At 48.4% G+C, this 22,233-nt stretch overlaps 1 protein-coding gene across 2 annotated transcripts; it reads left to right on the top strand.

Annotated features, from left to right (window-relative positions):
* The first annotated feature begins 1,746 nt into the window (after positions 1 to 1,746).
* On the top strand, positions 1,747 to 20,825 carry TEX9 (testis expressed 9). 2 transcript variants are annotated; one of them, XM_067471201.1, is made up of 11 exons: positions 1,751 to 1,895; positions 2,244 to 2,307; positions 4,176 to 4,258; positions 5,696 to 5,738; positions 5,868 to 5,932; positions 13,056 to 13,225; positions 13,663 to 13,745; positions 15,312 to 15,485; positions 17,150 to 17,284; positions 17,386 to 17,520; positions 20,486 to 20,825. In XM_067471201.1, the coding sequence occupies exons 1-11, from the start codon at positions 1,813 to 1,815 to the stop codon at positions 20,561 to 20,563; spliced, it is 1,113 nt and encodes a 370-aa protein (XP_067327302.1). In that variant the 5' UTR covers positions 1,751 to 1,812; the 3' UTR covers positions 20,564 to 20,825. The 2 variants fall into 2 exon arrangements, with proteins under 2 accessions (XP_067327303.1, XP_067327302.1); XM_067471202.1 differs by lacking the exon at positions 20,486 to 20,825 and having other exon boundaries at positions 1,747 to 1,895; positions 17,083 to 17,284; positions 17,386 to 17,513.
* The last annotated feature ends 1,408 nt before the right edge of the window (positions 20,826 to 22,233 follow it).

Genomic DNA, 22,233 nt, shown 5'->3' with positions numbered 1-22,233 from the left:
GGAGGGAAGAAAGAAATAAAGGAGGAAGGAAAGCAGATAGGAAGGAAAGAAGGGAAGGGAGGGAGGAAAGAAAGAAGGAAATAAGAAGGGAGGAAGGAAGGGAAAGGAAGGGAGGGAGGGAGGAAAGAGAAGGAAGAGAGGATGGATGGAAGGAAGGAAGAAGGAAGGAAAGCAGGAAGGGAGGATGGAAGGGAGGAAATAGAAGGAAGGAAGCATGGATGGAAGGGAGGAAGGAAAGAAGGAAGGATAGAAGGGAAGGGAGGGAGGAAAGAGAAGGAAGCGAAGATGGAAGGAAGGAAGAAGCAAAAAGGAAAGCAGGAAGGGAGGAAGAAAGGGAAGAAATAAATAAAGGAGGAAGGAAAGCAGGAAGGAAGGAAAGGAGGGAAGGGAGGATGGAAGGAAAGCAGGAAGGGAGGAAGGAAAGCAGGAGGGAAAGAAGGGGGAGGGAGGAAAGAGAAGGAAAGAAGGAAGGGAGGGAGGAAGGAAAGAAGGAGGGAAGGGAGGGAGGAAAGAGAAGGAAGCAAAGATGGAAGGAAGGAAAGCAGGAAAGGAGGATGGAAGGAAGGAAAGAAGGAGGGAAAGGAGGGAGAGAGGAAAGAAAAGGAAGGGAGGGAAGAAATAAAGGAGGAAGGAAAGCAGGAAGGAAGGAAAGAAGCGAAGGGAGTATGGAAGGAAGGAAAGGAGGAAGAAGGAAGGAAAGAAGGAGGGAAAGAAGGAAAGGAGGAAAGAGAAGGAAAGGAGGAAGGATGGATGGGAGGAAAGGAAAGAGGGAGGAAGGAGAAGAAAGGGAGAAAAAAAGATGGAAGGAAGAAATAAAGGAGGAAGGAAAGCAGGAAGGGAGGAAAGAAGCGAAGGGAGTATGGAAGGAAGGAAAGGAGGAAGAAGGAAGGAAAGAAGGAGGGAAAGAAGGAAAGGAGGAAAGAGAAGGAAAGGAGGAAGGATGGATGGGAGGAAAGGAAAGAGGGAGGAAGGAGAAGAAAGGGAGAAAAAAAGATGGAAGGAAGAAATAAAGGAGGAAGGAAAGCAGGAAGGGAGGAAAGAAGCGAAGGGAGTATGGAAGGAAGGAAAGGAGGAAGAAGGAAGGAAAGAAGGAGGGAAAGAAGGAAAGGAGGAAAGAGAAGGAAAGGAGGAAGGATGGATGGGAGGAAAGGAAAGAGGGAGGAAGGAGAAGAAAGGGAGAAAAAAAGATGGAAGGAAGAAATAAAGGAGGAAGGAAAGCAGGAAGGGAGGATGGAAGGGAGGGAGGAAGGAAAGAAGGAGGGAAAGAAGGGAAAGGAGGGAGGAAAGAGAAGGAAGGAAGGTAAGGAGGAAGGATGGATGGAAGGGAGGAAGGAAAGAAGGAGGGATAGAAGGGAGAGAGGAAAGAAAAGGAAGGGAGGAAAAAAAGATGGAAGGAAAAGGCGGGAAGAAAGAAATAAAGGAGGAAGGAAAGCAGGAAGGAAGGAAAGAAGGGAAGGGAGGGAGGAAAGAAAGAAGGAAATAAGAAGGGAGGGAGGAAAGGAGGGAAAGAACGGATGGGAGGAAAGAGAAGGAAAAGAGGATGGAAGAAGGAAAGCATGGAGGGAGGAAAGAAATAAAGGAGGAAGGATAGAAAGGAAGGGAGGGAGTGAGGAAAGAAAGAAGGAAAGGAGAAGGAAGGACTGGAGTGAGGGAGGGAGGCAGGAGGAGAAGGCCCTCCACCCACGTGGTCCCCTCTCCTCCTCTGGGACAGGAAGCGGAAGTGCTGTCGGAGGGGGCGTGGCCGGAAGCGTGAGCTCCTCCTGGGGCCTGCCGTTGCCTGGCAACGGGGCAGGCGCGTGTCTTCCGGCGAAGATGGCGGCGGTGAAGGGAGGCAAGAAGGGCTTGGGCCTGGGCTTGGGCCTGGGCGCCTTCCTGGCCAAGGAGGAGGAGTACAAGTAAGGCCCAAGTAGTGACCAGGCCTGGGCCTACTTGGGCCTTCCCTCCCTCCAGGGGTTGGGGACTACAACTCCCACCATTCCTAACAGCCGGTAGGCTGTTAGGAATGGTGGGAGTTGTAGTCCCCAACCCCTGGAGGGAAGGCCCAAGTAGGCCCAGGCCTGCTCTAGGTGATGTGAGGAGAGAGGAGAGGGAGAGTTCTGTGTGTTGTCTTTTGTTTACTTGGTTTCTGACTGTTGTTATGCCATGTCTATGTGTTGACATACACATAGATGCAAATATGGGGCCATATTGGGTCCTTGGTGGGCCCCCTCTCTCCCTCCCTGTCTCTCTCTCTTCCTTTTCAGGCGCCTGAATGCGGCCCTGGAAGCCCAGGCGGCGGAGCTGGTGCGCCAGGCGGAGGAAGCAATGGTGAGTACTTCCTCATTCCCCGCATGCTTCCTGGAGATTTTTATGGCCTCATAAACGAGTTAAATCAGCCTCCCCACATAAGCGGGACCTCATTTCCCTACTTGATGGACGCAACTGTCTTTCAGGCCACGAAGGTCGACAGCAAACTATGCAAATTGGCCGGAAGCTCACTCCAACCCAGACTGGCTTGCGCTGAACACCGATGAAGTACTTCCTCGTTCCCCGCATGCTTCCTGGAGATCTTTATGGCCTCGTACACGAGTTAAATCAGCCTCTCCACATAATTGGGATCTAATTTCCCTACTCAACGGACGCAACTGTCTTTCAGTCCGCAAAGGTCAACAGCAAGCTACACAAATTGGCCGGAAGCTCACTCCAACCCGGGCTGGCTTGCGCTGAACACCGATGAAGTACTTCCTCATTCCCCGCATGCTTGCTGGAGATTTTTATGGCCTCGTACACGAGTTAAATCAGCCTCTCCACATAATTGGGATCTAATTTCCCTACTCAACGGACGCAACTGTCTTTCAGTCCGCAAAGGTCAACAGCAAGCTACACAAATTGGCCGGAAGCTCACTCCAACCCGGGCTGGCTTGCGCTGAACACCGATGAAGTACTTCCTCGTTCCCCGCAGACTTGCTGGAGATTTTTATGGCCTCGTACACGAGTTAAATCAGCCTCCCCACATAAGTGGGATCTAATTTCCCTACTTGACAGGCGCAACTGTCTTTTGGGTCGCGAAGGTCGACAGCAAGCTATGCAAATTGGCCGGAAGCTCACTCCAACCCGGGCTGGCTTGCACTGAACACCGATGAAGTACTTCCTCATTCCCCGCATGCTTGCTGGAGATTTTTATGGCCTCGTACACGAGTTAAATCAGCCTCTCCACATAATTGGGATCTAATTTCCCTACTCAACGGACGCAACTGTCTTTCAGTCCGCAAAGGTCAACAGCAAGCTACACAAATTGGCCGGAAGCTCACTCCAACCCGGGCTGGCTTGCGCTGAACACCGATGAAGTACTTCCTCGTTCCCCGCAGACTTGCTGGAGATTTTTATGGCCTCGTACACGAGTTAAATCAGCCTCCCCACATAAGTGGGATCTAATTTCCCTACTTGACAGGCGCAACTGTCTTTTGGGTCGCGAAGGTCGACAGCAAGCTATGCAAATTGGCCGGAAGCTCACTCCAACCCGGGCTGGCTTGCACTGAACACCGATGAAGTACTTCCTCATTCCCCGCATGCTTGCTGGAGATTTTTATGGCCTCCTAAATGAGTTAAATCAGCCTCCCCACATAAGTGGGACCTAATTTCCCTACTTGACGGACATAACTGTCTTTCGGGCCGCAAAGGTCGACAGCAAACTACGCAAATTGGCCGGAAGCTCACTCCCACCCAGGCTGGCTTCGAACTCATGACCTTTCGGTCCAGCCAGCTGTGCCACAGTCCCTCCTAATCTGAGCTGGGTCCCCTACTAATAATATATACATCGCAGGTTCGAATCCGGGGAGAGGCGGATGAGCTCCCTCTATCAGCTCCAGCTCCTCAGGCGGGGACATGAGAGAAGCCTCCCACAAAGATGATAAAACATCAAAATCATCTGGGCATCCCCTGGGCAACATCTTTGCAGACGGCCAATTCTCTCACAACAGGATACTCCTGACACGGCTATACACACACACACACACACACACACACACACACACACACACAATATATATATATATATATATATATATATATATGCAATATAATAATATATATTGAGGATTAATGCCAAGTTTGGTCCAGATCCATCATTGTTTGAGTTCACAGTGCTCTCTAAATTAATCCGGACATCCTTCTCCTCCTCCTCCTTCTTTTTCCAGAGGGATCAGCAGGAGGCTCTGTCCCGACCGCTCTCCACGCAGCTGGAGCTCTTGGAGGAAGAGGCCGAGGCCCAGCGGCAGAGGCAAGTCCTCCATGGCTGAGGGAAAGCCATTGGGGGGACGGTGGAGGGTCTGTCTGCTTCCATAGGGCCCCCTCGTCTCCCTCAAAGAAGCCCCGCAAGAGAAGGAAAGGAGGAGGAGGACCCGGACAAAGCCCACCTCCCACCCAGCGGGCATCCGCAATGCCAACCTTCCCCTTTTGGGGACCTCAGTCGTACTCGGCAGCCCGCCCCCCTTTTTCTGTCTGCCAAAGCTATTTATATTTATTTATTTATTATTTACAGCTTTTATATTCCGCCCTTCTCACCCCGCAGGGGACTCAGGGCACATATATGTACACATATATGGCAAACATTCAATGCCAGTTTTTCACATACAAACATATACAGACATAGACAGAGGCTATTTAACTTTTTCTGGCCGCCAGAGGAGCTGTCGCTTTCATCGTCCATCTGCGACACTGATGAAGCACTTCCGCATTCCCCGCATGCTTCCCCGCTGCAATGCTTTGTTGGAGTCTTCTTTATGGCCTCATAAATCAGTTAATTTAGCCTCCCCACACTTTAAGGTGGTACCTTATTTTCCTACTTGACAGATGCAACTGTCTTTCGGGTTACAAAGGTCGACAACAGGCTACACACAATTGGTCAGCTATGGCCTGACGCCCGGTTTCCTCCCTCCTTGCTTTGCCCAGGTGCCTGGGGCTGCTCTGCTTCTGCCGGGTCAGCATCTCTGAAGGCGGGAGGAGTGGGCCCTGCCTGTAGCCCACAAAAGAGAGACCCCCCAACTCAAAAGTACTCTCTTGCTCTTGGCCCTTCCTCCCCTTCCTTTCCCTCCACAATTGCCTTCTCCATTGATCCAAGCCCAGAGTAGGGCTCTGGATCTCTCAGATTGGCTTGCTCCCAATTCATGATAATAATAAAACTGCATTTATATCCTGCCCTATGTTCCTGGGGGGGAGGGGGGGGCTCCAATTACCCTTTCTCCCATAATCCCACCAGGTGCTTGGGATCTTGTTTGGCTCCCAGTCTCCCCATCAAGACCGTGCTTTTATTATCCAAAAACCCAGCCCTGCTTGCCTGATGCTCCCTTGTCTCATTTGGTACCCGAGTTCAGCCCTGTGTAAGACTGTAGGTTTTATATAGCAATATTAAATGATCACTCACAAGCCGGTTTTGCTTGGAAATGAATATATTGCTTGTATCTCTGCAGCAAAGAAATACACTACTTTTTCCCACCACCACTTCCTTGTATACACCTTTCCTGCCCATCTCCCCCCTCTTCTCAGTTTCCTTATTAGAAATTGACTCCTGACACCCTGCCCTTTCTTCCTTTGGCCTCCCACATGTCTCCTCCACTCTCTTGGTTCACTGTCCATGATGCCATTCCCCTTCTGCAGTGTGAGTGCCAAGAGAATGAACTCCAATACAATGTTTTCGTGTCCTTTTTCTTCTCTCCAGAGGTTTACTTTCTCCCGGTTCGTCCGCTCCTCCCCCCCGTCAGGTATGGATTCAGTGCATTTGGGTTCATGTTGGCTGCGGGCTTCTAAGCGCTTGCTTGGGGTTTCTTAGCCGAGGACAAAGTGTGAGAGATCAAAATGCATTGGTGGTTTCTTTTGTGCATTTACCTTAGCCCCTTAACAAGAAGAAATCCAGTTCTGCGCCTGCAGCCGGGAAGGAGAGACGGCCACTTCCAAGGTACCTCAATGGAGAGACTACAGGCTTGATCATAGATGCTTTACAGGTGTGCTTTAAATAAGACAAACAGCCTCTGTGCTTGTCGGACTGGTTTTTGCATAAGAATAATATAAATGGGTTCCTGAATATGTACCGTATATACTCAAATATAAGCCGGGTTTTTCAGCCTTTTTTTCAGGCTGAAAAACCTCCCTTCGGCTTATATTCGGGTCAGGGAACGACGGAGGAGGAGGGAAAGGCAAGCCTTCCTCGGCGGCGGCAGAGGAGAAGGAAGCCCCTGCGGCAAGCTTTTCCGCAGGCTTGCTCACCTTCTTCCTGGTCCCATGCGCGGCCGCGGTGGTGGAGGCAGCAGAGGAGATAAAGGCGCATGAGGGAGAAGGGAAAGGTGCACACCTTTCTCTCCTTCCTTGCCCTGTGTGCGCCTTTACCGCCGCTGCATCTTCCTTGGCAGCGGCAGTAAAGGCGCACACAGGGCAAGGGAGGAGAGTGTTGCATCCCAGATCAAGAAACGAGACCATAAGATTAAATCCACCACACTGGACTGTAGAAAAAACAAAACTTGTTTATTGATGAAAAATTGGTTACAAAAGAAAGGTAAATGCAAAGTCAAAAAGCCACAATAGAAACACAGCAGTCAGTAGAATCTCTGAACTTCAGAACTGAAATTCCAAAAGCCACAATACAAGAACCAGGAACCATGAACTTGAAAACTAGAAGCCTCTGGGATTACCGGCCATGGAACACAGGAATTCTGCCAAGGAACAGCCACAGTCCCAAACGTTGCTTGATCTAAAGAGACACCCGGAAGGAGGCCCCTTAAACCAAAGAAGATATTCTTTGAAACGCCCCTTGACTTTGAAGCCTGGGCCTCAATCAAAACATTTATTTCGGTCATTGACCAGCACAGGAAATAGTGTCACGTTTCCTTACAAACCTGGCATGTTTGGTACATTAAAAATATAAATACAACTACTAAAAACACAATATGGGTGAGGGAGCAGAAGGGGAAACAGGGTAAAAACATACAATGTCCAGATCCATCACCAAATTGTAGATTCAGGGAAGACGATTACTGGACACACAGTTGACTTTTGGAACTAGTCATTCCCTGGCGGATGTTGTATGCTGCTGCACAAAACTTTGCGACATTGTAGGTTGTAGCTGAATTAGTATCTGCAAGTAGCAGGGAGGTATAAAATTGTCCTGAATGGCCTGGGTGCGTGTCTATCAGGGGTAAGATAAGCCTGGCACGGGTATCCCTGTAGAACGGACACTGAAGGAGCACATGTTCTATTGTTTCCACATGACCCGAGTCACAGGGGCAGAGTCTCTCTGGGAAAGGGAGGATCCTGGGAAAGGGAGGATCTCCATTGAGGATCTTCCGGTAGCGGCCTTTGAGTACAGCTGATGGGAGAGCGTGGCATCGGGCCAGGGTGAAAGCCCTTCGATGAATAGGAACCTCTAAGTATGTTAAATATGCCATAGGGGAGGCAAGGTATCTGCTGTCTTCACCGATAAGGAAGGTTGGAGCCGAGGCCAGATCTAGTTGGCGCTCTGTGTCTGTGAGACGTTGTTTAATAAGTGCTTTGGCTTGATTGTAATCCATAGCTAATAGTAGACCTGGAGAAAATCCCAACGAGGAGATTTTGGATGCTACCGCCTGCTTCCATGTGGATTGGAAGTCATCCTCCATGGTTAGTGGGGCAAGGCCAAGGGGTGCACGGGACAGTCTGAGCCAGAGGTTGAGTATGGCCACCCACACCCTGGCCTCCACTCTCATCAAGCCCATCTCTAGTCGCAGGGTGGCAGTAGAAACGAATTTAGGGACCTGCAAGGCCCATCTCAGAAACTTGGACTGAACCAGCTCTAATGGGGCAAAACTGGGGAAGGGGCCCAGCTGAGCCCCATACAAGAGTTGGGGTAATGACTTGGCTTCAAACAGCTTGAGCGCTGCCGGTGTGAAGTGGCCTTCCCCTCTTGTCCTGAGATATTTGAGAATGGCAATTGAGCTCCCCTGCGCGGTGTTGGATACTTGATCCCCATGAGCTCTTCTGCTACCATTAGATTGGAAAACTACACCTAGATATTTGAAGGATGTAACTTGTTCAATTTTATGACCATCTATGCTCCAAGAGTAAGTCCTGGGCCTATTAGCGAAAGCCATGATTTTGGTTTTATTGTAATTGAGTTGGAGCTGATCTGTGTTGCAATGTTGTATTAATGCTCTCAAAGCTCTTTAGAGCCCAATGGGTGTTCTAGAGAGCACAGCAGCATCATCTGCATAAAGCAGGATGGAGATGTGTCTTCCCGCCAGCTTTGGGGGGTGGAAGTCCATGTTTTGAAGCTGGGCCACTATGGAGTTTATATAGAAGTTGAACAGCAAAGGGGCCAGAATGCAGCCTTGCTTGACACCCTGGCATGTTTCAACAGCCTCAGTGAGGTGGCCCTGTGGGTTGCATCTTACTTTGAGTGTGGTCTTTTCATGAAGTTGGCGTATTAGATATAATAGACGGCGATCAATTGTAGAACTCTCCAGTTTTTCCCAAAGCTTAACTCGCGAGATGGAATCAAATGCTGCTTTAAAGTCAATAAAAGCAGCATACAGTGAGGTTATGTTTTGAGAGGAATATTTTTCCACAAGGTGTTGCAGCACTAGGCACTGATCTATGGTGGATCGACCTTCCCTGAATCCAGCTTGCTCCTCAGCTAATATGCTTTCTTGTTCCAACCAATCTTGGAGTTTCCATTGTAGATGTCTAGCATATAGCTTGCTGATAGTGTTAAGGAGGCTGATTGGTCGATAGTTCGCAGGATCATCCTTTTTCCCTTTCTTTTTATAGATGGGAACAATGATTGCAAGCCCCCAATCCTTGGGGATTTGGCCATGGTTGTCAATACATGTAAAAAGTGAGGCTAGGATGGGGGTCCAGAAATCCAGGTTGTTCTTGATGGCCTCTGCTGGGATAAGATCTTCTCCTGGAGCCTTGCCTGATCGTAGTTGGGCAACCAGGTTCTTAATTTCTGTAGCTGATACAGGTGGCCATGGTGGAAGGTTCTCTGTATCAAAGTTGGGACAGTCCCTTCCAGTAGAGGTGTCCATATAGAGATCCTGGAAATATGCCTCCCAAATCCCCGGAGGGATGTGGGAATCCACAATAGGTTGATCAGATCTTTGGGCATTTGATGTAATATGCCAGAAAGTGGCTGAGTCTTTCTCTTTGACAGCTTTGATAAGCTGAGCCCAGTTGTTTTTCATAGCTTCCTTTTTCTTATATGCGAGCATCTGCTTGTAATGCCTCTTTTGTTGAAGAAGGTCTTGCGCTGCTGATGGTGAGGTATTGGATATGAAGGCCTGATAAGTGGCAACAAGAGCATTTTTAGCATTGACGCAATCTTTATCAAACCAGGGCTTGGAGTATTGCTGTTGCTGCTTCCTTGATGTACAATTGTTAAACCTTAGGTGCTTCTGTATTTCTTGAGTGATGTTCATATAGTTGTCAAGTAGTATGTTGGGGGATGCTGATGATGTCAAGGCAGTCTGTAGCCCCATTAATCGATCAGAGGCCAGGAGCTCAGATATTCTTTGGTTCAGACAGGGAGTCCATTTGGCCCTGACATGGGTTCCTCCTGGAGGTGATAGGGAGGGTTGGAAACATTCCACTGTGTGGGTATTTTGGGTGAAAGAATTTAGGTGCAGCAGGACAGGAAAATGATCACTGTCAAACTTGGGCTTAACTTCCAAGGTTTTGGCATATGGAAGAAGGTCCCTTGAGATGGCTATATAGTCAATGGCGCTCATTTTAGAGCCAGAAAGATATGTAAATTCTGCTGGGTGATCACCTTCCAGAGCACCATTTAAGATGTGGAGATTCAGTCGTGATGTTGATTGAGCCAAACACAACCCTGCAAAGTTTGTTTTTTGATCTTTGGAATGACGAGTTAGAAGTGGAACCTCATATTCAGTGGCAGGAGGAAGGCCTTTGTAACATTTAAAGAGTGTGGCATCATCAGGTCCCATTCTTGCATTGAAATCCCCTCCCATAATTACAGAGGCATTTGGGTTCTGCACCATGAGGTCTGCAGCATAATTTTCCAATTCTGACCATAGAGCTCTAGTTTGGGCTTTCTTCCTCGTTGGAGGCAGATAGACATTTATTATCATCAAGGTATGATACTTAAGTTGAATTAGCACTGCCATTGCAGTTGTTTTTAATGAGGGAAGGGGCCTTGTTATGGCAAGTAAAGTGGTAGAGACTAAAATCCCTAATCCACCTTTTGCTCTTCCATGTGTAGCTCCTGGCTCTGCCCCTACACAATACGAGTGGAATCCATTAGCTATCAGATCACCTACTGCCCAAGATTCCTGGATCAGAATAATATCATAGTGGGAAAGAAAGTCTATAAAACAAGGGTCTCTAATGGATGCGAGCCACCCAGCCACATTCCAAGTCAATAGGCTGACCCCGTGCTGGCCCTGTAGCTGTCATAGTCCCAAGGGATCTATGGCCTGGTCACGATCCTTCTGTATCAGGTTTGGGTCATTGTTTGGTGAGTAAGAAACTTGGCCTTCTGATGAAGGGGCTGGATGGACCAATGCCACATGAGTAATGAAATTTGGGTCATTGGCGAGTAGAGAGCCAAACTCATTTGCTGTCTGCAAGCCCTCACCTATGACCGGTGGAGAGGCAAGCTCCATCTGGGGTTGAGGAGAGTCCATAGTGTGTGGAATGGTTAAAGCAGCACCTGCAGGAGTGTCTTTGATCTGCTTTTCTGTTACTTGAGTCATTACTGGAGTCACAGATGGATCTCTGTCATTGTTGTTTTCTTTTGTAACAGTCTTAGAGGGGGGGCTTGACTTGGGAGGAGCCGTGGAAGAATCTGTATTAGGGTCTGATTTAAGTTCCAAATCAATGTAAGCAACTGCTGGGTGACAATTCCTGACTTGGAGCTGTGTTAACTGTGTTGGGTTTCTTTCTTGTACCCGTGTATCCAATGTACTTCGAGGAATGAGATGACTGACTGTCTGATCCTTAAATACCCTACTGATAGTTATTCCATGCCTGTTCCATAAGATGTCCTTCATTTGAGCTAGGCGGTCTGACATCTCAAGGGAGTTGAAGGTAAGGAGGATTCGTTTTACACCATTCTGTGTTGGAAGAAAATGGTGATCCTTTAAGTCAATAAGTTTGGGCTGGATTCTGAGCAAGTAAGCCAGTGATTTTACAATTTGTTGTTTATGGTTCCAGCCCAAAGCATTTTGATTGAGCTGCAGAACTATCTGGGCTTTTTGCAGAGTGAGGCATGCTTTAGTTTCAACTGTTGGTTTATTACTGTGATTAACAGCAGCTGTGGTCAGAGGAGCATCCTCAGCATGTGAGCACCTGGGCGTCTCTGCAGGCTTGACTCCCTGAAAACACTGTGTAGAATGCAAGTCAAGTAGCCTTTGAATTTGTTGTGAAATTTGACCTAGTCTGTTCAAAATCAGCATCATTGATTCCACTGACAGCAAACATATCTCCCGATATTTCTGCATATCATGGTCTAGGGAGGGGCTGCACCCCGGAGAGTTCAAATGACCATTATCTCCATTACCCTCTGGCATTTGTCCTGGGCTTGTCTCCTGGTCAGAGAGGGGGGAACCCACATTCAGTGAGTTTATCGAAGGTGTTATCAGTGCTCTGCTACTCACAGTTTGTGATGTTGCTATATCCGGGGAGTTTGGAAGGTAAGCATCGATTCTCATCTGTTTCCGTGCTTTTGGTGATTTATGGGACCCTGTTCCATTGCTGGGGCTGGTCCGGGACCTTTTCTTGCCCTTGGATGTCATTTTGGGTTATAAATCCTGGGGGAGTTGTGGAAAAACAGCTATTTCCAGGAGCAAATTCCGGAGCTTATCTTAGAAGCTGCTCGTTCGTCGCCATCTTAACTCCCCTACTCGAAGCCTGGGCCTGTCTCTCCTGTAAACGATTTGACCTTTGTAGAAACTGTAAAACATTTCTGTCTCTAACTATCTGTTCTCTTCAGTCCTCATTTAAAAACCCAGGTGGAGAGATATCACGGCTAGCTTCCAAAACATTTTCCTCCAGCTGTTGAGTTTCACTTTCCTCGCCGCTGACCTCAGCATCAACAACAGATTCCACACTGTCAGGGACAGCTTGCTCAGTTGGAAAAACTATCAGAGAATCCGGTTCACACAGATCAGGATCAGGCTGAACCCCAACAGAGAGAAAGGCGCGCACCTTTCCCTTCTCCCTCGCACGTCTTCTCTGCCTCTGCCGCCAAAGAAGGTGTGCGTGCGGCAAGAGAGGAAGGGGAGTGGCGTGCACTTGCCCCGCCCCCCTTGCCCCATATGCAGCTTTCCTGCGTCCTCCCGCTGCTGCCTCCACCACCGTGGCTGCGCATGGGACAAAGAAGAAGGTGCGTGCGCGGCAAGAGGGGACGGGGAGCGGTGAGCACTTTCCCCTCCCCCCTCGCCTATGCGCGGCTTTTCTGCTTCCTCCCGCCGTTGCCCCCGCCACCGCGCATGGGACCAAGAAGAAGGAGAACAAGCCTGCGAAAAAGCCTGCCGCAGGGACTTCCTTCTCCTCTGCCGCCGCCGAGGAAAGCTCGTGCTCCACGAGGGGGGAGGGAATGACGGAAAACTGGGTGGTCACCTGTCAAACTGACCAGTAGCAGCTGCATTTTTCACCCTCGGCTTATACTCGAGTCAATAAGATTTCCCAGGGTTTTTTTTGGTAAAATTAGGTGCCTCGGCTTATCTTCGAGTCGGCTTATATTCGAGTATATACGGTACATACAACAAAAATACCACTTGTACATAAACAATAATAGAATTCAGCAAGCAGTTATATAGACATTCTATATTTGTTTATTTTATGTGCAAGTGGTATTTTCGTGTAAGGATGTCACGGCCGCAGTGAGTTGAGTAAAGTCGGCGGCAGCCCATCGTCATTGTCCGAGGGCCACGGGTTCCTCTCTAGTACCCCTCCCCAGGTGGTCTCTCTCTCTCTCTCTCTCTCTCTCTCTCTCTCTCTCTCGGCTCCCTGAGTGGCTTCCTCCACGTGGGCCAGCCCCCCCCCCCGCCTTGCACTGGCTGCTCTGCTCCTTTCCTTTGTCCCTCCAGCGCCAAGCCCAGGCCTCGCCATGTGCCCCTCGCAGCCGACGACGTGGCCGTGCCAGACTTCTCTCTCGCCAAGACCATTGGGAGGATCGAAGGGCAGCTGGAGGAAGGAGGGGGCCTGCCTGAGGGGCCCGAGGACCTGATCCCTGGCGGGGGGAGCCAGCTTGGTGCAGGTTAGGAGCAGGCTGCAGGGTGGGGGTGGGTCAGGGGCCCCTCTCAGCCTGTCGTGTCGCTGGACCTATCTTCCATGGACCTTCTCCTACTTCCAAAAGCACTTTCTCTTATATACATTACTGACTATCTCACTTTGCTGACGACTATATACAGCACCTGTGGCTCAGGAGGTTGCCCCATTGGCACATCACAGTGCATTTCCGGAGGGTCGCCTTCCTGCTCCATTTGAGGAACGGAGCTAGCAGGCGATTTGGGGGCGATTCCCAGCACAAAAGGCCTGCTCAAGTTGGGTCCCGGGGTTTCCGAAGTCCGGATCATTCCCTGCAGCCAGTCCTGAGAAAGCTGGGACCAGTGTGGCCAGATTTCCCCTTTCTATTAGCCTTTTTATGGCCTCTTAGCTCAAGAGTGCCAAACCCTCTTGTTGCCCCTTTTGCAGAGGCCCAGATCCGGTTCCTAAAGGCAAAGCTGCGCGTGATGCAGGAAGAGCTGGATGCTATGGTGCAGGAATGTGGTAAGAAGGTAAGAGTAGCAGCTTGGGCTCTTCTGGGGGCTGCCAAGAGGCCCAGCCGGGTGTCCCTGCCTCCTTGTCCTCCTCGTTTGCGTGTTTTCCCATCGTGGTCAACTGTGAATACACACATTTGGGAGTTTCTGCGCCTGAGCAGACAGCTTCGGAACCTTCTAGATAGATTTGAAAAACTTTGGCGGTTGGCCCCACCCACTCTCCCCTTTATTTACAGCATCTATATTCCGCCCTTCTCACCCCGCAGGGGACTCAGGGCGGATTACAGTGTCACATATATGGAAAACATTCAATGCCAATTTTAACATTTATTTTTTATTTATTTATTTTGCATATTTCTACTCCGCCCTTCTCAACCCCCGAGGGGGGACTCAGGGCGGCTTACAAAAGGCACAATTCGATGCCTACACAATAATACAGATAAACATATATAACAGCAATTAAAACAATTGTAACAGTTAAGAACCATCAATTATATTCACAACCAATTAAAAAAAATCAATCTCATGCTCAACGTTCGCCAACTCAAGAGTCCATAAATTCGTTCCACCTTGTCCATTCCTATCAGTCGTTGTTGTCCTTTATTTATCTGCCAGATTCCCAAACGCCTGGTCCCAAATCCATGTTTTTAGTTTCCTTCTAAAGGAAAGGAGGGATGTCGATGATCTAATTTCCCCGGGGAGTGAATTCTACAGGTGAGGGGCCACCACCGAGATGGCCCTGCTCCTCGTCCCCGCCAGTCTCACTTGTGATAGAGGTGGGGCCGAGAGCAGGGCCTCCCCAGAAGATCTTAAACTCCGAGGCGGGACGTAGAAGGAGATGCGTTCGGACAGATACCCTGGGCCGGAACCGTATAGGATTCATACAACATATACAGACATACAAATTGTGCCTTTGTAAGCCGCCCTGAGTCCCCTCCGGGGTGAGAAGGGCGGGGTAGAAGAAACCAAAATAAATAAATAAATAAAATACACAGAGGCTATTTAACTTTTTCTGGCCGCCAGGGGAGCTGTCGCTTTCATCGTCCATCTGCAACACTGATGAAGAACTTCCGCATTCCCCGCATGCTTCCCCGCTGGAATGCTTTTCTGGAGTCTTCTTTTATGGCCTCATAAATTAGGTGATACTTAATTTTTTTATGGCCTCATAAATGAGGTGGTACCTAATTTTCCTACTTGACAGATGCAACTGTCTTTCGGGTTGCAAAGGTTGACAACAGGCTACACAATTGGTTGGAAACCCACTCCAACCCGGGCTGGCTTCGAACTCATGACCTTTTGTTCAGAGTGATCTTAATGCAGCTGACACTCAGCCAGCTACGCCACAATCCCAGTGCAAGTAGTATAAGTAGCAGGTGGGCGGTGCCACCACCTCAGTTCTTCCGCCGCAGAAGCAGCCAGAAAAACCGAGGCATGACAAACAGCGGGGAGGATGGGCAAGGATGTGCGAATTCACAGGTGACCACTTGGGAAACTAAGGTTACAGGAAAGCCAACTGTATTTCTTCTGCCTACACATATCCTTTGTTTGTGGGTCTCTGTGATGATGGTCCTTCCCGAATGGCAGGAGGACCAGAACCGGGAGCTGAGCCTGCGGCTGAAGGAGGCAGAGGAGGAGCGCGGGCGGCTGCAGCGGGCGGCCATGGCGCAGCAGTCCCAGGCCGAGAAGCACAAGGCCCTGGCCGAGGATGCCACCCGGAGGAGTGAGGCGCTACAGCAGAGGCTCTTGGGGCAGGAGAAGGTCAGGAGGGGCAGATCCCCACCGTGTTTGGTTGCCCCTTTCTGTTGGGGTTCAGCCTGGGTCTGAACCTGAACCTGAATCAGATTCTCTGATTGTATTTCCTGATGCTACTGAAGATGTATTTTTCCCTGATGCTAATGAAAATGTTGATTCTGAGGTCAGTGTAGAAGAAACTCCTGCAGGCTTAGAAGGCTTGGAAAGTGAAACTACACATTCTGATGAGAATGTTTCAGAGCCAAGCGGTGATAGCTCTCCAGAGAAGCTAACACCTGGGATCCTTAATGAGGATAGAAGAGAACAGATTTGGCAAAACAGGGGTGAATCGCAGAGTTTGCGAAGGTCAGCCAGATTGAAAGAAAAAGAAACAAGGGCTTCAAAGCCTGGAGGCGTGTCACGAAACAGTTTCCTCGGCTTTAAGTGCCTCCCGCCGGGTTGACTCGTTAGATCAGGCATCATTTAGACTGAGGCATTACCTTGGCAGGTTTCCCGTCTCCCGTGGCCTACATCCCAAGAGGCTTCTAGTGCTCCAAGTACGGTAACAGGTTCCAGGTTTTTACAGTGTTGCTTTTGGTTTTTGATCTAATTCATGGATATTGCTGATTGCTGATTTTTACTGTGGCTTTTTGACTTTGCATTTTCCTCTATTTTGTAACCATTTTTCATCAATAAAAAGGGATTGATTTTTCCCACAGTCAAGTGTGGTAGATTGTTATCTTAGGGAAGTGTGTCTCAACCTGGGGGTCGGGACCCCTGAGGGGGTCACGAAGGGGTGTCAGAGGGGTCGCCAAAGACCATCACAGACAGTATTTTCTGTTGGTCTGTGTGGGAAGTTTGGCCTAATTCTATTGTTGGTAAGAGTTCAGAATGCTCTTTGAATGTAGGTGAACTATAAATCCCAGTATCTACAACTCCCAAATGTCAAAGTCTATTTTCCCCAAACCCCACCAGTGTTCACATTTGGGCATATTGACTATCCATGCCAAGTTTGGTCCAGATCCATCATTGTTTGAACCCACAGTGCTCTCTGGATGTAGGCAAACTACAACTCCCAAACTCAAGGTCAATGCCCACCAAACCCTTCCAGTATTTTCTGTTGAGTTCTCTGTTCCAACTTTGGTTCAATTCCATTGTTGGTAGGGTTCAGAATGCTCTTTGTTTACATGTTAACTATAAATCCCAGCAACTACAACTCCCAAATGACAAAATCAATTTCCCCGCCAACCCCACCAGTATTCAAATTTGGGCATACCCGGTATCTGTGCCAAATTTGCTCCAGTGAATGAAAATACATCCTGCAGATCATTATTTACATGGCGATGTTATGGTTATGGTTAGGTCACCACAACATGAGGAACTGTATTAAGGGGTCGCGGCCTTAGGAAGGTTGAGAAACACTGTCTTAGGGTCTCGTTTCCTGCTCTAGGTTGCAACACTAAGTTTTACTAAGCACATTCAATAGACACGTCTTACTACAGCGAGCTACAATTCAGGAACTAGTCAAAACGAAAGCCTCTTCACACCTGCTTATCTTCTCTTGCTGAGACTGGCAACTCCCTTCTGTTCTCAGCAAGAACAAACCTTACCTTACTTTTTCAAGTTCACTTCCTGCTCTGGGTTGCAACACTTTCTGGCCTCTGAGGGCAGCTCTCCTTCTGCCGCCATAGGAGCTGGAGGGCCTGAAGCGGGCTCAGAAGCAAGCCTCGGTCGGGCAGAGCAGCATGGAGGTGCGCCTGAACCGGGCCCTGGAGGAGGCCGAGAAGGGCAAGGCGGAGCTGAACAGGATCAAGCAGGCCAAGAAGGTAGGCGGGCGGGCGGGCAGGCGGGCCTGGGTCCAGGAAGGTTTGGCGCAAAGGTTGCCCAAGGGACCCCCATGGTCACCTTCCTCTCTTCCCCTCCTCAGGACCTGGCCAGCCAGGAGCAGAAAAAGCTTGAGGAACTGAAGGCTGAAAACAAGCGCTTGGCAAAGCAGAAGGAGGAGCTGATGGCCGCTTTCAAGAAGCAGCTGAAATTAATTGACATCCTGAAGAGACAAAAGGCAAGTGGTCCCAAAGCCCCCCCCCCCCTCTCTCTCCCACTGTCTTTCATTTTCCATCATTTCTTATTAATGTTCGTTGTGCTTTACCTTGTGTCTCAGGTAACTTCATGTTATTTATTTATTACTTATTTATTTACTTTATTTCTATACCGCTTTTCTCAGCCCGTAGGCAACTCAAAGCGGTTTACATAGTACAAATTATCACAAGACAGTATCATAGGCAATTAAAACACATTATACATAACAGTCAATATCAATAAACAATCATTATCATAACGTCTCAGCACCAAATCAGAACCATTCTCATAATCCTTGTTCCATGTTCCTATGTTTGATTGCACCATATTCCTATAATCAATTGCACTGTTTAGCCAAATGCTTGTTCGAAGAGCCAGGTCTTCACCTTCCTCCGGAACATCAACAGTGAGGGGGCCTGTCTGATGTCTGCAGGTAGGGCATTCCACAGCCGAGGGGCCACCACCGAGAAGGCCCTGTCTCTCGTCCCCACCAAGTGCGCCTGTGATGCAGGCAGGACCGAGAGCAGGGCCTCCCCGGACAATCTTAAAGTCCTAGTCGGTTCATAGATGGAGATGCATTTGGAGAGGTAAGTAGGGCTGGAACCGTTTAGGGCTTTATAGGCTAACGCCAGCACTTTGAATTGTGCCTGGTAGCAAATTGGCAGCCAGTGGAGCTGGCGCAACAGAGGGGTGGTGTGCTCCCTGAGAGCCGCTCCTGTTAATAACCTGGCTGCCGAGCGCTGGACCATTTGAAGCTTCCAAGCAGTCTTCAAGGGCAACCCCACATAGAGAGCGTTGTAGTATAGACGGGATGTAACCAGAGCGTGGTTATAGTGGATGTTCCTACAGTTGCATTTAAACTTGTTTTGACCTGTGATTTTACAGATGTACTAGCCATCCCCTGCCACGCGTTGCTGTGGCCCACATGGGGGTTCTGTGTGGGAGGTTTGGCCCATTTTTTTCGTTGGTGGGGTTCAGAAAGCGCTGTGATTGTAGGTGAACTATAAATCCCAGAAACTACAACTCCCAAATGTCAAGATTCTATTTTCCCCAAACTCCACCAGTGTTCACATTTGGGCATATTGAGTATTTGTGTAGAGTTTGGTCCAGATCCATCATTGTTTGAGTCCACATGTAGGTGAACTACAACTCCAAAACCAAAGGACACTGCCCACCAAACTCTTCCAGTATTTTCTGTTTGTTATGAGATTGTAGGTGAACTATAAATGTCAAGATTCTATTTTCCCCAAACTCCACCAGTGTTCACATTTGGGCATATTGAATATTCTTGTAGACTTTGGTCCAAATCCATCATTGTTTGAGTCCACAGTGCTCTCTGGATGTAGGTGAACTACAACTCCCAAACCAAAGGACACTGTCCACCAAACCCTTCCAGTATTTTCTATTGTTTATGGGAGAACTGTGTGCCAAATTTAGTTCAATTCCATCGTTGGTGGAGTTCAGAATGCTCTTTGATGGTAGGTGAACTATAAATCCCAGCAACTACAACTCCCAAATGACAAAAGCAATTTTTTTGAGTGAAGGACATACATTGGGTTGTTGGGTGTCTTGTTTCCAAATTTGGTGTCAATTCCCCCAGTGGTTTTTGAGTTCTGTTAATTCCACAAACAAACATTATATTTTTATTTATATAGACTAGCTGTACCTGCCACACGTTGCTGTGGCCAACTTTCCCTCTTTCTCTCCTTCTGTCACATCCTCCCTCCTTCCCTCCTTCCCGTTTTTCCTTCTCTTCTTCCATCCTTCTCTATCTTTCCTTCCTCCCCCCTTTTTCTTTCTCTTCTGCTGTCTCTCTATTCTTCCTTCTCTCTTTCCTTCTTTCTTTCCCTCCCTCTTTCTTTTTTTTCTTCCCCTTCCCTCCCTCTTTCTTCCCTTTTTCTGTCTTGTCGTTTAGCTTTTTGTCATTCAGCTTTTGGGGGCTTTTTAAGTCCCTTCTGCTGTGTTTTTCAGTGTTTTCTGTGAATGAAGGACATACATTGGGTTGTTAGGTGTCTTGTGTCCAAATTTGGTGTCAATTCCCCCAGTGGTTTTTGACTTCTGTTAATTCCACAAACGAACATGACATTTTTATTTATATAGATTTACCTCTGCTGTGCCCCGCCTCGAGCCAAAAGAAGGCGGGTAATAAATAAAAGCCCATTAATGGTAGTTGTAGTATTACCTTAGCATGGGTCTTTTTGGCTGAGCTAGTTTCTGACGATGAGGATGATGGGATTCAGATTCCTGTTGGGTTTCAGCTTCCTGGCTCTTTGTCTGTGCCTCAAATCTCTGAGCCGGCTTCCGAGGCTCTCACAGACATTGCAGTGTCAACACAGCTGTTTTCACCAGAAGGGAATTTTAACGAAGGAAATAGCGAGCAGGTGCCTTCCCACGCTGATACCCAAAGTGCAGATAAGGATTTGACCCAAAAAGCTCGCCTTGATCTCCGGGTCAGGCGGAGTTCGCGCCTGACAAGCAGACGGGAGGCTAGCTTAGTGCGAGGTCATCGCAATGCTTTCATGATGCTGAGAGCCTAATGTTCTGATGTTAGAAAGGTATTAAGGCCTCCTGGAAACACTGTGAAAGCGTCAGTTCAATGTAGCTTAGTAGCCTGAAAGCTTCATGGAATAACCTTAGCCTGGAAAGCAGTACGCTTGGGATTTCTTGCATTGTGGTTTTTGGGGCAAAAGTTTCCTTGCTTGTACCTGGGACTCTGGTTTGAACTTTGCCAATAGGATTATGTCTCCTGCTTTTACCTGAAGATCTTTGGAACTATAGTCTGCATTTAACCTTAATCTCTGGGACTTTGCAATGCTTATTCTTTATGTTGACTTGGATTTTAATAATAAACTATAAAACTACAGCTCTTGTGTGGTGGTGTTTAGAAGCAAGGTGAAGCCTACTCTGAGTTCCAACACCTTTTGTGTTGACTATCCACTTGTCCCCAGATGCACATTGAAGCTGCCAAGATGCTCTCCTTCACCGAGGAGGAGTTTATGAAAGCTCTCGAATGGGGACACCCGTGACGAGGCAAACCGGCGGCGTTTGGCTGAAGAGAAACCACCTGACAGCTCTACACTGGAATTGGCTTTGTTTACAAACTGCAAACGGTTTCTGTGTTGATCCTTCATCTCCCCTCACCCTGTTTGAGCGGGTTTTCTGCCACATATGAGGCCCAGAGCCAGACCATCCCCATCTCGCTCTGTTTAGAGGCCTCCGGATGCCCACCCGCCTTGAGATGCCTCCGTCCCATCAGCAGCTGAGCAAAATAAAGGCATTCTTTACTGACGTTCTTGTCTTTTGTCTTTACTTCTGATTAAAACGAGCTCAGGCTTGCCAGGGACATTAAAAACAATTAAAAGGGCTTTTTTTCTTATGTCAGTAGAAAAAGGAAGAACAAGGAGGCGAGATGGGGCAATGCTGACAGGGGATGAAAGGGAAAAGGCAGAACTCCTTAATGCCTTCTTTGCCTCGGTCTTCTCACAACAAGAAAGTCATCTTCAACCTCAGCAAGATGGAGTGGATGAGGGATTAAAGGACACCCAACCCCAAATTGGGAAACAAGTCGTCCAGGAATACCAGGCCGCTCTCAATGAGTCCAAGTCCCCTTTCAGGGCCAGATCAACGACACCCTAGAAGAGTATTGAAGGAACAAGCGGAAGTCATTTCGGAACCCTTGGCAATCTTCTTGGAGAACGGGAGAAGTTCGAGCAGATTGGAGGAGGGCCAATGTGGTCCCAATCTCCAAGAAGGGAAAAAGGATGACCCAAACAATGACCAATGTCCGGTCAGCCTCACGTCGATACCAGGCAAGATTCTGGAAAAGATGGTCAAGGAAGCGGTCTGCAAACACTTAGAAACAAATGCGGTCATCGCTAAGAGTCAACATGGATTTATCAAAAACAAGTCATGCCGGACTCATCTGATCTCTTTTTTCGAGTTACAAGCTGGGTAGATGCAGGGAATGATATCGTGGATGGAGCGTGTCTGGATGTCTGGAAGGCCTTCTTTGACAAGGTCCCCCATGACCTTCTGGCAAGGAAACTAGTCCAATGTGGGCGAGGCAGAACTACGGTGAGGTGGATCTGGAATTGGTTAAATGGACGAACCCAGAGGGTGATTCTCCCCAAGGCTTCCTCCTCTTCATCCTGGAAAGAAGTGACAAGTGGAGTGCCACAAGCAGGGTTCTGTCCAGGCCTGGCCCTGCTCAGGATCTTCATTCATGACTCAGATGAAGGGCGAGAAGGCAGGATCATCAAGTTTGCCGACAACACCAAATTGGGAGGGAGAGCCAAGACTCCAGAGGACAGGAGCAGGACTCAAAGGGATCTGGACAGATTAGAGAAATGATGGGCCAAAACTAACACAATGAAGTTCAACAGGGACAAATGCAAGAGACTCCACTTTGGCAGAAAAATGAAATGCATAAGAAAAGAATCCCTTTTTATTGTTTTTAATGTCCCTAGCAAGCCTGAGCTCATTTTGTGCTTTAGCCTTATGGACCTTTTCCCTACAGGTGTTGGCTATTTGTTTGAATTCTTCTTTGGTGGTTTCTCCCTTTTTCCACTTCTTGTGCATGTCTCTTTTGTGTCTTAGCACAGTTAGAAGTTCTTTGGACATCCGTTCTGGCTTCTTTGCTTGAAGGTACGCAACATCCAATGGTCGATGAGGCCACCCTCGCTCTCCCCAGGCGCAG

The sequence above is a fragment of the Anolis sagrei genome, chromosome 9 (assembly GCF_037176765.1).
Source record: "Anolis sagrei isolate rAnoSag1 chromosome 9, rAnoSag1.mat, whole genome shotgun sequence".
In the NCBI taxonomy this organism is placed as follows: domain Eukaryota; kingdom Metazoa; phylum Chordata; class Lepidosauria; order Squamata; family Dactyloidae; genus Anolis; species Anolis sagrei.
This window is presented reverse-complemented; position numbering and strand designations above follow the sequence as displayed.

Coding starts and splice junctions, on each gene's coding strand:
- TEX9 (XM_067471201.1), top strand. CDS start 1,813: ATGGCGGCGGTGAAGGGAGGCAAGAAGGGCTTGGGCCTGGGCTTGGGC. Junction 13,226..13,662: donor GGGGAGCCAGCTTGGTGCAG/GTTAGGAGCAGG, acceptor CCCCTTTTGCAG/AGGCCCAGATCCGGTTCCTA. Junction 13,746..15,311: donor TGCAGGAATGTGGTAAGAAG/GTAAGAGTAGCA, acceptor CCCGAATGGCAG/GAGGACCAGAACCGGGAGCT.